The sequence below is a fragment of the Panthera pardus genome, unplaced genomic scaffold (genome assembly GCF_024362965.1).
Source record: "Panthera pardus isolate Hobbes unplaced genomic scaffold, ASM2436296v1 HiC_scaffold_6, whole genome shotgun sequence".
NCBI classification, from domain to species: domain Eukaryota; kingdom Metazoa; phylum Chordata; class Mammalia; order Carnivora; family Felidae; genus Panthera; species Panthera pardus.
In genome coordinates this window covers 69,124,692-69,137,872 of record NW_026526991.1, presented here as the reverse complement: position 1 = coordinate 69,137,872, position 13,181 = coordinate 69,124,692, and the positions used below count along the sequence as shown (strand labels likewise).

Below are 13,181 nucleotides of genomic sequence, written 5' to 3'. Positions count from 1 at the left end.
GAGGAAGGAATGATAAATAAAATGTGGTTTATTATACACACACACATACACACAGTAGAATATTCAGTCATAGGAAGGAAGGAATTTCCAACACATGCTGCAACACGATGAACCTTGACATCATCATGCTAAGTGAAATAAGCCAGAAACAAAAGGTCAAATATTATATAATTCCACTTACATGAAATATCTAGGAGGCAAATTCATAGGGTCAGGAGTAGATGAGACGTTATTATGGCTTGGGCACAGGGGGAAGTGGGAGTTACTGCTTGGCAGTTACAGAGGTCTCTGATGTGATTAACAAAAAGTGTTGGAAATAGTGGTGATGGTTGCACAATTTGTGAACAGGATTAATGCCACAAAATTGTACACTTAAAAATTGTGAAAATGGCAGTTTTTCTGTTTTTTGTATGTTACTACAATAAAAAATTTTTAAGATGGTAAAGGAGCTAATGAGTTGGAATCTGAGAGGTTTGTGACATACATTGGGCTTTTCTGTAAAAGCATTAGCTAATCTGGGTGGGATGTGAGAATGAATAATGTGATGATTGTTCCCAGCTCTCCAAAAGGAGACAAGTTTAACTTCCAGGTATATTTTTGGGGCTGAATTATTGAGGGAGGGTTGTGGGAACAGGGAGAGGCAGTGCATAAGAGGAGCTAAAACACTAATCCTAGAAATATAACAAGACGAAGAAAATTATGCTTATCAGAGCTCTTCTCGGGGATAATATAATAATAATATGTGTCGATGGAAGAAATCCTTAGGGTTGCCACCAGGATAGGGCTGGAAGGGTGAGATGCCCTAGCATCAGATGCCCTCACTGAACTGTGTGAGAAGTAAGTCCACCGACCCAACCAAAGAAGGGACATGGAGACTCGGAGCACAGTGAAGTGAGGCTTAATCAGTGTTCTTGCAAGAGCGGGTGTCTGATGATAGGCATACTTGGGGCAGTTACAGCAGACAATTTATCTCCTAGTGTGCAAGCCTCCCCTCATTGGCTGAGTACTACAGAGGTGACAGCCTTGCCCGGAAGTTGCCTATGCCCATGTAAGGCAAAACGTAGTCTGATTGGAACAAATGTACATTCTGTGAGGTGACGCAGGGACTTCGGTTCTTTGGTGCCTGCTTATTGTAAAGCCCGTGAAAATAAGCCTGTGAAACAAAGAGGGGAAGAACCAGGAAGTGAAGTGTCCAAGGGTTGGGGACTCCATTGTGGGGTAGCGGTGTTCGTACATATTTCCAATAGGTTGTAAACCTATTGTTAACTAGACAGCACAGCTTTTGTTTGGTATTTCTGAAATTGAATCATCACCCTTACTTCTCACACTGTCCCTCTTTTGTTCTTCTGTGGAGTCCCTTGTCCTGTGGGAAGAAGCACATTCCTGTTTGATGCATTGCTAGAGCAGTGGGCAGGTTGGAGGAGAGGCAGAGATCCTCCTTTTCATAAATATCATTAAAATATTTGCAGAATATTATCTTGGAGGGACAGTATGTTATTAGCCTGCTCTGAGTGTGAACATACCTCCCTGTGGCCCAGTGCAATATGTTTCTGGAAGTGCAAAAACTCTTTTATCATTATGTAAATAACTATATTACATTCTGAAGAATTGAAGAACACTAGTAACTTCTCTAGAATGACAAAGAGTTTATAATTCATTCCATTATTGGTTCACTCACTTATGGAGCCTCTGTTATATACTAGGTATTGTTTCAAATTCTGAGGAGACCAAGTAGAATAAGACCATGACTTTTCCTCTAGGAGCTCATGGTCCAGTAGTGAAGAAAAACAAGTCAGGACCATACACTGTGATGGGGGGGTGGACCCTTATGTTTTCCCCAGATTTTGTCTTCTGTGGTGGTGGCCAATTGTGAATGAGTAACTACCATGGGATTATTTGATACCCTGTTCAGTGTAAGCTGCAAATTTGTTTATAATCACTCATTTTTATTTCTCTCTCTTCCATAGTCTAGAGGACCAACTGAAAAATACTGTGTTTTAATAATAATGCAGCAGTTGAGTTTTTGGACACCTATAGTGATCTGACGGGTTTTACTAGATAATGCAAAGTACTATAGGAGCATGAAGTCGAGGCAAGTAACTTAACTTGGTACATAAATGGTGACATTGAAATAAAAAGGTAAAGAAAGGGTAAAATGTGTATATGGGTCGGGGAGAGGGTGAAGGGATGTGCATACCAGATAGAATATCCTTAGGATGAGGTTAAATATAAAAAGGATAAAATCTGGTGACCCACGAAACGTCAAGTGACGGAAGAGAAAAGTGAAGAATGGCTCCCGCTCTGGCTTAGGCAGTCGAATTGATGCCAATACAATACGTTAATCAGAAAAGGCAAGCCCAACAGAGGGAACCTTCAGAACAAGGCCATTTTTACCATAATGTAGGAAGAATATGTAGTAATTTTCTAAATCACCTGATGGATAGGACTGAGTTTCAAACAGAGTCAAAATTTGCTTACCCTAACAAACTTGGCATCTTCATGAATGACTTTTTTCCTTTGCCTCGTTTTCTTTCCCCTTCAGCTAATCATCTGAGAGGGAGAGCACTTTTGCCGTAAGAGGGGAAAGATAGAACTCTAATAGAAACTATCAACTTGAATTTGAAATTGCATTGCAGAAATGATTTGAGGATAATGTCACTTTTTCCCCCATTAAAATATTACCATCATTGAGTGGAAATGCCAGTAATAAATTGGGGTAAAAAAAATGATCCATCCAGATTCGGAAAAATAAGGAAACATTTCCTGAGTCCTATCTCTTTTCATTTCATTGTAAGTAGTAGCCAACAGTGCATAGGACATTGAGGTCATTAAAAAAAATTTGCTGAATTAATGTTATCTTTTTTTTACATTTGAATTTATTTTATTATTAAAAAAAGCAAATAGTCCAGATAAAAAGTGAGGAGGAAAAATTGGTGCCTAACAAGGTTAAGAATGCCAGAATTTATTAAAGATTGAAGTAAAAAAATAATAATAGCCAATATTTATATAGTACTTCACACTTTTCAGGTCACTTTTATATATCAGTTAATTTGTTCTCTACAATGACCTTGTGATGTAGGAATTATAATTTGCACTTTTATTGACGGGGAAAACAAATTTAGAGTTAAGTGGTGTGCCTGAAGCCACAGAGTTATACTGTGTAGAGGTCTTACAGTTCAAGTCCACTCTCCTGTGTGGTAAAACACAGCCATCTTAGCCTTGAAAGAAACTCTTCTGTCTTTATGTTTTATGTTTCATTATTAACTTTCTTTTCATTTATGGTGACTCTTTGGCCCCATTTTAGAATCTCATTTAATACAACAGGGTCTGTAAGCTACAGGCTTACAACCTCTGGATAATATGGGAAATAGATTTCCCCCTACCTAATTGTCACCAAAATACAGTAGATCCCGCTAGACTGAGGCCAGAGAAAGAGGTACTGGAACCTGGGGACCAACTATGGCTACCACAGGATGACGGTGATGTGGGTTGTAAGTTGAGGTGGGTCCACATAATACCTGGAAAGTATGAAGTGATAGGAAACGGTGGCTCAAGTGTGTAGTTAACTTTAAAAATAGTGGTGGTTGGGGCACCTGGGTGGCTCAGTCGGTTAAGCGGCCGACTTCAGCTCAGGTCACGATCTCGCGGTCTGTGAGTTCGAGCCCCGCGTCAGGCTCTGGGCTGATGGCTCAGAGCCTGGAGCCTGCTTCAGATTCTGTGTCTCCCTCTCTCTCTGCCCCTCCCCCGTTCATGCTCTGTCTCTCTCTGTCTCAAAAATAAATAAAAAACGTTAAAAAAAATTAAAAAAAAAATAGTGGTGGTTGGGTAGTAGCATTCAGGTCAAATATCAGATATGTGCTGAGACCAGTTTTAAGAGGCTTCTAGACAAATGGGAGAAGAGTTTCAGGTACAGGACTGCCTGGCACATCATTAGGCATCCTTCCCAATCAGGATGTATGAAAATATCCTCATTTTCAAGGTGAATGGGCCATTCCTTTGATATTTCTTTAATTGTACATTGACTAGATTATGGAATTCCTGAAGACAGTTTCTGTACTTTTTTTTCATCTTGATGTTTGTACTCCTATCACCTAGTTCCATCCTTGACACATGCCTGTCTTTAGCCATTTGCCTGAGTATTGTATCTGTTTACTTATTTTGTGGAGCTTTTCCATTAGTTCTAATTGTGCTGGCTCTATCAATAAATTTCACTATTCTGTCATTAGTTTTTAAGATACATTAGTCTGTTATTTGTTAATACTTGTTTGACTTATATGTGCAATACTATCTTAATTCCTTATCAGGTTACATTTAGCAGTGGTGAGCCCCTTGGAATTATTCACAGCAGCCCAGGAGACAAATCAGTATATTCAAAAAGATGTTCAATTGTGGAAGTGGACAGATTCAGATTCTCATTGTGTCATTTCTGGTCTATTCTGGTAGTTGACTTTAGGCAACTCATAACCTCAAATTTTCATCATCTGTGAAAACAAAGACAAAAATAGGATTAAATAAGATCAGACATTTAGAAGTGCCAGGCACAAAATAAGACACTCAGGAGATTTCTGTTTACATTTTTTCATATCTCTGGGTCTGTGTACATGAACTTAATTTATGGTTATATGCTGCTGTATTTTTTTTTTACAACATGCTTTTGAATTGTCATTTGTATCCTTTTCACAGCCCCATGAGATAACAAGGGAAAGTAATTTTACTACCAGCTCCAGATAAATAAACTGAGACTAAGTTAATGGCTAGGGGAATGTAGTTAAATTGTAGAATCAGGACTTGAACTCATTCTGTCCCCTTAAACCATGTCCAGTGCCCTTTGCACCAGATTCATCTATTTTTATCTGCCGTCTCTCTTACATTCGTTTTGTGTCTGATCCTTTCAGTGGCAACAAATCACCATTTAGACCCACTGACTTCCATGCCTGTCCTCTTAGATAAAGTGTTGAATGCCTAATTCTGATTACTTTTATTGCTAGGGCACTGCTTATCAGGCACTTTGTATTTTACTTATGAGTTTCCTGAAAGGCTTTTTTTGTGTTTTCTGATGAATAATAGATGGTCTATGTTTTAAAATTATAGATAATGGCTCCTTTTATCCCTCACTTTAAATAAGTCTCCAACTGGCTTAGCTGTAGAAGTTCTTGATTTTGCATATGAAATAAAAAGTGTTAGTTACTCCATTTCTTCTAATTGATAGACAAATACTCCTATGAATTGCAGCTTCCTGGTGAGGTTTCCACTCTGTTGTTATGAACCCATTAATGTGACTAGACTTCTAGATAGTGGGCCCTTCATTTTGTTCTGCCGAATAAGTCAGGACTGGTACCACCAATGACCACATTGCTTTAACCTTATTATACTAACTGTATTGATAGTTTTTAAAATATGCTATTCTTTTGCTTTTAACTAATTGTGATGTGATTATAAAATTTAGGAAAAGTAGAAATTTAGTGGGTTTCTTATGCCCCAAACCCTCAATTATTTGACTTGAACCTACACAAACCAGTTGCTAAGTGTGTGTATAGTATTTTCCACAGTATTCCTTTGGCACTCCATAAATCTGTCTAGCTTATAATTAGCTTAAAATTAACATTCATCATGTCTCCATTTCTTTTTCTCAAGAAAAGGGAAACTTGCTTGCCTGGTTCTTCACCAGGGCCTAACAGCACAACGGCTGTGTAAAATTATAAACAACGTAGTGAATGTCAGTTGAACCTGACTTTCAGCTGTCTTTTCATTGTACATCCATACAAAATTCCACTGACAGGTCAAGACTAAAGTTTTTTCATGATACTGGAATAACTAGTTTTCAGTTCTCCAGTCAGCTTTTTAATGAAAGTTACATACAATAGAGGTCCCAAAAACATACTTTTATGTTCCAAATGCTTGAAATTAAATGAACTAATCACGAAGCCATTCAAGGTGGTACTTGGGTTGTATAAAGTGAGTCATGGTGACAATACTAAAGATACATTTCAAAACAGTGCATGAAAAATGATTGACATAAGGAAAAAAATAAAATTAACATTTTTACCTTATTAGAATGTTTTTTCCCTGATTCTGCCCTATTTTTCACAAAAAGCCCTCAAAGTGTCACCTTGATTTTGACTATTTTTGCTGAGAAATGAACTTTTTCAGCTGTGTTAGATTACCAGAAATGAGACTATCAAACAGTAACGGGAGCCCTCAGTAGTGGAGGTATAATTATCATATTAGCATCATAAATCATTTGCTTCTCAGTACTGTATTAGGTCACGAGAGCAGCAGCTGCATCTTTGTTCTACCTAGATGATGTTTCACTAAAGCCATTTCTGTTTTTATTCATTCAAATTTACAGTTTCTCCTTTGTGTTGACATGAAGCAGTGAATCTATTAGTTTCCATTACCAGCAGAATAGCTAACACTATAAATAGTTCTATATTTTCTCTCACAAACCCTTTCACACTGCATAGATACCTTTACTTTGATAGAACATCTGGGCAATACATCTTGTTTCTTCTCTGTGTTTAGGCAAATGCAAACTTTCTTAAGCCTACCCTTAAGAAAAAAAGAAAAAGGAAGAAAAGAAAAGAAAAATCCATAGCAGCTCCATCCTGTCTTTTGACCTCAGATTCCTGATAGATAAATTGGGCATCTAATGGTAAAGTAATCCAGATAAGATGCAAAAGTCGGATCACTCCATCAGATTTACAATACTCCTTTAAAAAATATCTGCATTATTATGTTTCATTGACTTGCTGGCTCTCCCAAAACACCAATGTATCCTAAATACCACATACATAATTTTTCCATATCTAAATATTATAAAAAGGTTAGCTTTTTTTCTCAATGTAAACCAAGCTGCAAAACACCAGTTTGAAAGAGTGTCATAGCCACTAGTATAAACACATTTTAGCAAGTTCTAGAGGCGGCTTTCAAGAAGGTAATTATCTTGGACCACTGTTGTTCTGATGTTGGAATAAACCAGTTTGCTATGGTACAAGTTGTCTAAGTGTGACAGGCTGTGCAGTAACTGCCATAGTTCTCATATGGTTCTCAAAGGCAAGCACCCTAATTCTGGTATTGCCTGAAGTTCTGTAAGCCTTGGTTCACCTGATCTGTTTCTTGTTTCTGCCTTGGTTTACTTTTAGGGATCCTGTGATGAAGTCAGTTTTTAATCACTTGTTTATGTTGTCTTTATCTACTGGCATTTTTTTTTTTTTCCCAGTGCATAAGTATACAGTGATCAGATACAGTGGGCAAGATTCTGAGTAAATCTGAAATCTAATCTAGATATTGAGATGTGCCAAACCTAAGATGTGCCATCTTAGTGATGTGCCAAACCTAACTATTTGGTAGCTGAATTGTTGGCTGATGTTTTGATTATGTTACTTAGAAATCTTTTAATCAATCTTCCTGGTAAGGTTTCTTTTGGGCCACTGAAAGGAATTTTTCTGGATTGATAGGGACTCAACCTTTTCCTTCACAAAAGCCTCTAGTGGATTTTTTTAAATTAGTGTGCATTAAAAAAAAAGTCACTACAAAGCCAAGATTAACATCACACTTCATAATATTAAAAGTAATTTCTTAACATAATTTAATGCTTATTCCATACTCAGTCTTCCTATTTTTGATAAATATGTCCTTTCCAGCTGGCTTGTCCAAATTAGGATTCAGTTGAGTATCCCATATTGCTAATGGTTTTTGTGATATTGTGATTTATAGTAAGAAATATATATTTGGTCTTCCTCAGTTCCTGGCACAGAGCTTACACAACTCACATAATTTCCTAAGTGATGAAGTAGGTATCGGTGCCTTTTGTTATGTTGATGAGGTGACTTTGGGAAAGCCTCTAGGTAGCCCCGGGTGGAGGCTGGTTGCTAAGGGAACTCATCACAAGATTAGAGGGTTGAACCTTTCAGTCCCAGCCTCTGACCTCCAAGGAGGTGAGAGAAGAAAGATTCATTCAGTTGCCAAAGGCCAGTGATCAATCAATCATGCCTAAGTAATGAAGCCTGAGTAAAAATCCAGAAGGACTGGATTTGGGGAGCTTCAGGTTGGTGAATGTGTACAGATATAGGGAGAGTAGTGGCCTCAGAGAGGGCACTGAAGCCTTGTGTCTCTTCTCACATACCTTGCCCTTGTACCTCTTTATCTGGCTGTTCATCTGTGTCCTTTATAATTAATTGGTACATGTAAGTAAATGTTTCTCTGAGTTCTGTGAGCCGCTCTAGCAAATTAATCAACCTGAGAAGAGGGTGGTGGGAGCCTTTGATTTATAGCCGCTCAGTCAGAAGCACAGGCAGGTAACCACCTGGGACTTACTGGTGGCTGTCTTAGGGGACTAAGCCCTTAACCTGTGGAATCTGATGCTATCTTCAGGTAGATAGCATCAGAATTCAGTTTAATTGTTTGGTGATGTGGGGGGGAAAAACATACATTGGAGTTATATTCTTTCGGCTATTTAAATCTCTGCCTTTTTTATGTGATTGATTTATTGAGGAGGCTAGACCTGCTGATAAATTAGAACATTTATTTAATTTACTTAAATGCTTAATGTTTATTTAATCACATTTACATATTTAAGAATATTTTAGTTCTTTTAATTAAGAACATTTTCCTACATAGCCCAGATTACATTGTTACACTTATTGATGAGGTTTGGGGTGATAATGAGGTCCAGAGCTGACAGCCAAGAAAGAATCCTTGAAGAGGTCATTGGTGCAAAAAGGTGATTTTATTAAAGCATGGGGACAGGACCTGTGGGTAGAAAGAGCTGTGCTGGGATTGTGAAGAGTGACTGGTTTTATACTATGGAATTGAGAGAGGTAAAGACCAAAGGGAGGCTTCCAAAGGGACTTTGATACGGTAAAGAGGACTCGGAAGATACCTCAGGCCTTGCTGTTGTCAAGCTAAGGTTGTTTTTCCTCTAGTAAGGCCTTAACATCAGGATGGTAGGGGGTTCCTGGAGAAACGTTTTACTGTCAGAAGTATTTGTCAGTGGGCTGTAGGTTATAAGGAAATTTAATGGTTTCTGCCATTTCCTTCTTGCCTTTGTTCCCCATATCACTATGGAGGGTGATGTTGGGGCTCCAGGAAACTGAGTCTATAGGTTACTGGAGATTAGTCTATTGATAAGATTACCTTTTTCTTATAATTTACCAAGACATTTGTAGAGAGACAAATGGAGACTCATGGAGAGTCATGGAGACTCATGGCCTGCATGACTGTGATCTCTGTCAGTTAACCATTTGTTTCCTTTCCTTTCTTTTGTCCTTGGGCAGCCAGGAGTGCCTGAGGAATATCACCATATCTCCCCTGGGGTGGGGGGTGGCTGCTGTTAGCTTGTACTTTGCCCTTAGGCTGCCTTATGCTCCCTCATCACTTATCAATACTAATAATTCCTGAATATAATCCAACACAATCAATATTCACATTTTTCTAATTTGTTTTTAAGTCTTCTATATCTGGTCTGTTTAAACCAGGATACAGTCTAGAAGTATGCACTGCAAATGGTTGTTTTGTTTTCTCCTTATCTTTTCATCTGGAACAGTCCCTTTTATTTATATCAGGAACTTGTAGACAAGGTGAGACTGGTGTCTCACAGAACAGCCCAGCTTCTGGATTTGCTTCCTTTATCCCTTCCACAGGGTGCAGTGACCACTAATCACATGTGGCTGTTAACCTGTTGAAATGTGGCCAGTCCAAATTGAGATGTGTTGTGGGTATAACATACACATTGGCTTTCTAACACTTAGTATACAAAATGTAAACTATTTCACTAATAAATTTTATATTGAATACATGTTTATTTTTTTGCTATTTTTTTAATGTTTATTTAATAACTTTTGAGAGAGAGAGAGTGAGTGCAAGCAGGGGAGGGGCAGAGAGAGAGGGGAGACACAGAATCTGATGCAGGTTCCAGGCTCCGAACGGTCAGCACAGAGCCTGACGGGGGGGCTCGAACTTGCAGACTACAAGATCATGACCTGGGCTGAAGTCGGACACTTACCTAGCTGAGCCACCCAGTGGCTCTTCTTGAATATATGTTTTTTTGTTTTGTTTTGTTTGTTTTGATATATTGTCAAGTTGGCTAACATACAGTGTATACAGTGTGCTCTTGGCTTTGGGGATGGAGTCCCGTGATTCATTGCTTATATACAACACCCAGTGCTCATCCCAACAAGTGCCCTCCTCGATGCCCATCACCCATTTTTCCCCTCTCCCCTCCTCCTCCCCATCAACCTCAGTTTGTTCTCTGTATTTAGGATTCTCTATGGTTTGCCTCCCTCTCTGTTTGAAACTATTTTTTACCCCTGAATACATGTTTAAATGGTAATCTAGGTATATCAAGTTACAGAAATCATTTTGCTAAAATTAATTTTACCTGTTTCTTTTTCATTTTCTTAATATACCCTACTAGAAAATTTTATTTGGCTCCCGGTGTATTTCTATCCGTGCTATTCAACAGATTTTAAAACAGAAAATTGCTACCCCAAAATGACTCCACATCAGTTCCCTGAGATGTAGTTGAAAAAAGAATATCAACAGGCTGAAATGTTCCTAAGCTAGAGTTTTGTGACATAGTTGTAAACATAGTTGCTGTGTCCTTCCATGTAGAAGGTAAATGATTTTGCATAGATTGAGCCTACAGCTTTTTAAGACTGAGTATCGTAGAAACATGGCCTTGTCCAGTGGATGAAATAGCTACTGAAGATTTTGAGGGTCCCTGATAACTGAAAGTGTTAAATAATGTAAACTTAGAGGTGTGCCATAAATGCTAAATACAGTTGTTAAGCCTGTACTGATGATTTAAAGGCAAAAAAAGTGTATGAGCCAGTGAAAGTTATGCTTTATTTATTTGTTTATTTTTAGTGTTGGAAAACCTTGAACAGACAGTTGTCTCCAGTTTTGGAACACTGGAAAGTCAGCCTGATTTCCAAACCCCAGAATTTGTAAGTACTCCTACTCTATCTTAAATTTGAATTGGTTAGCGAGAGATTTCTCACAAAATGGAGAAAAGGGTTTTTTGTGAAATCTTGCCTTTGGCGCCCGTAGATCTGGCACTGTCTCACTTGCAGTGGCTGTGTATTTAAAGCTCCAGTTCTCTGGGGGACAAGTTACTGAACTACATACAGTGCCTTGGCATCATGCTCTGTAGGCTTGTTCTTCATACTGCTTGTAAATAGCAAATGGGAACTCTTTCTGCAGGAAAGTAGCATTGTTACTGCCCAGACTCCTCCTTCGTTCGTTAATAGCCTTGGTATCCATTTCTGCTGTTAGCAACTCTGGAAACCAGTGTTTACTGAGCACATATAGGTGCATTGACCAGTCTGATTCCCATTTCACTCTGGAGCCTACAGTCCTACAACCTGTATAGATGTATCTTCTAGGGCTAGGAATATTTTATTGGTTGTTCCTACCAAGAGGGGAACTAAATGCTCTCACTAAATTAGACTCATTAAAGATTAGCCATGGTTCCTACCCTCGAGGAATTAAAAATCTTATTAGATGCTACTGTGGTTTTATTAATGCCTTGTTTAAAGAAAATTAAGCACATAGGATGCCTTGTGCAGAATGTCCTTACTAAATAGATTTTATATTAGGCTCATTTGAAGAGGGGGATGGGAAGAAGTGTTTCTCTGACTCATGTACCATATTATTGCCCCAAATGTATAGGAAAAGCATGCCAGGATCCACCTAGATTTACTTATTTTTGCCCCTTGCTGTAAATGGTTTAGCTACCATGTTAGCAATGCAAAAATCTTTTTTTTTTTTTTTTTTGCTTTCTTTTCAAAGTGTGATATACGGTCGCCACTCTAGTAATTGGCAGATCACAATTGTATTATTGATAAAGACACACAAAAAAAGAACTCATTATGTGTTTTTCCTCTTCTCACTCATTCTTTATGGATTACCTACTCAATTGAACCAAGAGTAAGGAAACGAGGCAGTGCTCTGGACTGAAAAGGGATCGCCCATAAAACTATATCCACAATGCCACTTTATTTCACAGTGTGGGACTCCTGTGGTGTACCAGCAGATTGCCTACTGTGAAAAGCACTTGGATATAATAGAAAGACATAGTATTCAATGACTTCCCTGTTATATTCAATGAGATTTTCAGTGAAGGAAAATTGTGAACGCTCACCAATATTCCCGTATCTTAAAGTAGCAGAGCAACTTTGCAGTTTTTCTAACTTCTACAGTTAGAGCCCCTAAAGCAGAATTGACACAGATATGTCACATTTGAATGTGAAATTGGCACAGACTCGTGGAGCTGGCCTTTTCTTGTTTCATTTTCTAACTGCTTCTTATTGGTACTCTTTAAGCACTATAGGTAGTCTAAAAAGAGCTGTGTGCAGTAAAGTGTCGATGTGCTTGGTAAACGCCTATATAGTTCACACTGATTCCCTGTGCAAAAATAAAAGTATTTTTCTCAAGAACAGCTTTTAGTAGATAATGATGTTTGAGATTGGTGTGCCTCAGCAATGTCTTTGCAATAGATAGTCTACACTGGTAATTACACTGGTGATGTTATTCAACCTTCAGCATTAACTTCTTTACTGCATTTTCCTTTCCAAGGGTGAAGCCTAAGCGAGAATAGTCAGGAGTCGAACTTGAGGAGTGCAGAATATACTTCTATTTTGAAAGAATTGTCCTAACAATGGGTCTGAGAACACCCAAGCTGAAAGGAGATTTTTAAGTTAAATCCCCATATTTTTATTTTTCCTTGTCATACTTCAAGAATATCTAGAATCATTAGACCACATTAGTGCAGGTAAAGCTGTTAATCATGGTTTCCTTATATGTGTGGTTGATAACAAGATTTCTAAATCCAGCTATTCTCTTTCTCTAATTGTGTGTCCTACCATGTGTAGTAAGGAGTCTGTGATTTTCTGGTGCTTTATAGATGTTCACACATCTGATGCTTATTGCGTGCCACATCTTTGGGTTACATGTACATGGCTGCTGGTATTTTCTCGTCACATCACTGGAGCCCCTGCATTTCCAGTTCCCCAGTAAACGTGTATTTCCCAAACTGCTGTCTCCTTGGAAAACAAACAGGAGATGTACAAAGTGCCTTGGGAACCGAGTACTCGAGGGAATCCAGCACGATGTTTAAGGGTAGCCTTTTTTGTAGGCAGAAAGTTGCAGCATCCGTGAGAACGGGTGGTTCCAGCGTGTAG

The 13,181-nt window shown here is 38.4% G+C and overlaps 1 protein-coding gene across 2 annotated transcripts in view; it reads left to right on the top strand.

Moving 5' to 3' along the window:
• ANO6 (anoctamin 6) overlaps positions 1 to 13,181 on the top strand; it is a 194,880-nt gene that overhangs the window by 66,912 nt on the left and 114,787 nt on the right. For both annotated transcript variants that reach the window (XM_019419111.2, XM_019419112.2), the window contains one exon: positions 10,867 to 10,946. In XM_019419111.2, the coding sequence (XP_019274656.2) occupies positions 10,867 to 10,946 (80 nt within the window). The remainder of the gene's footprint in view (positions 1 to 10,866; positions 10,947 to 13,181) is intronic.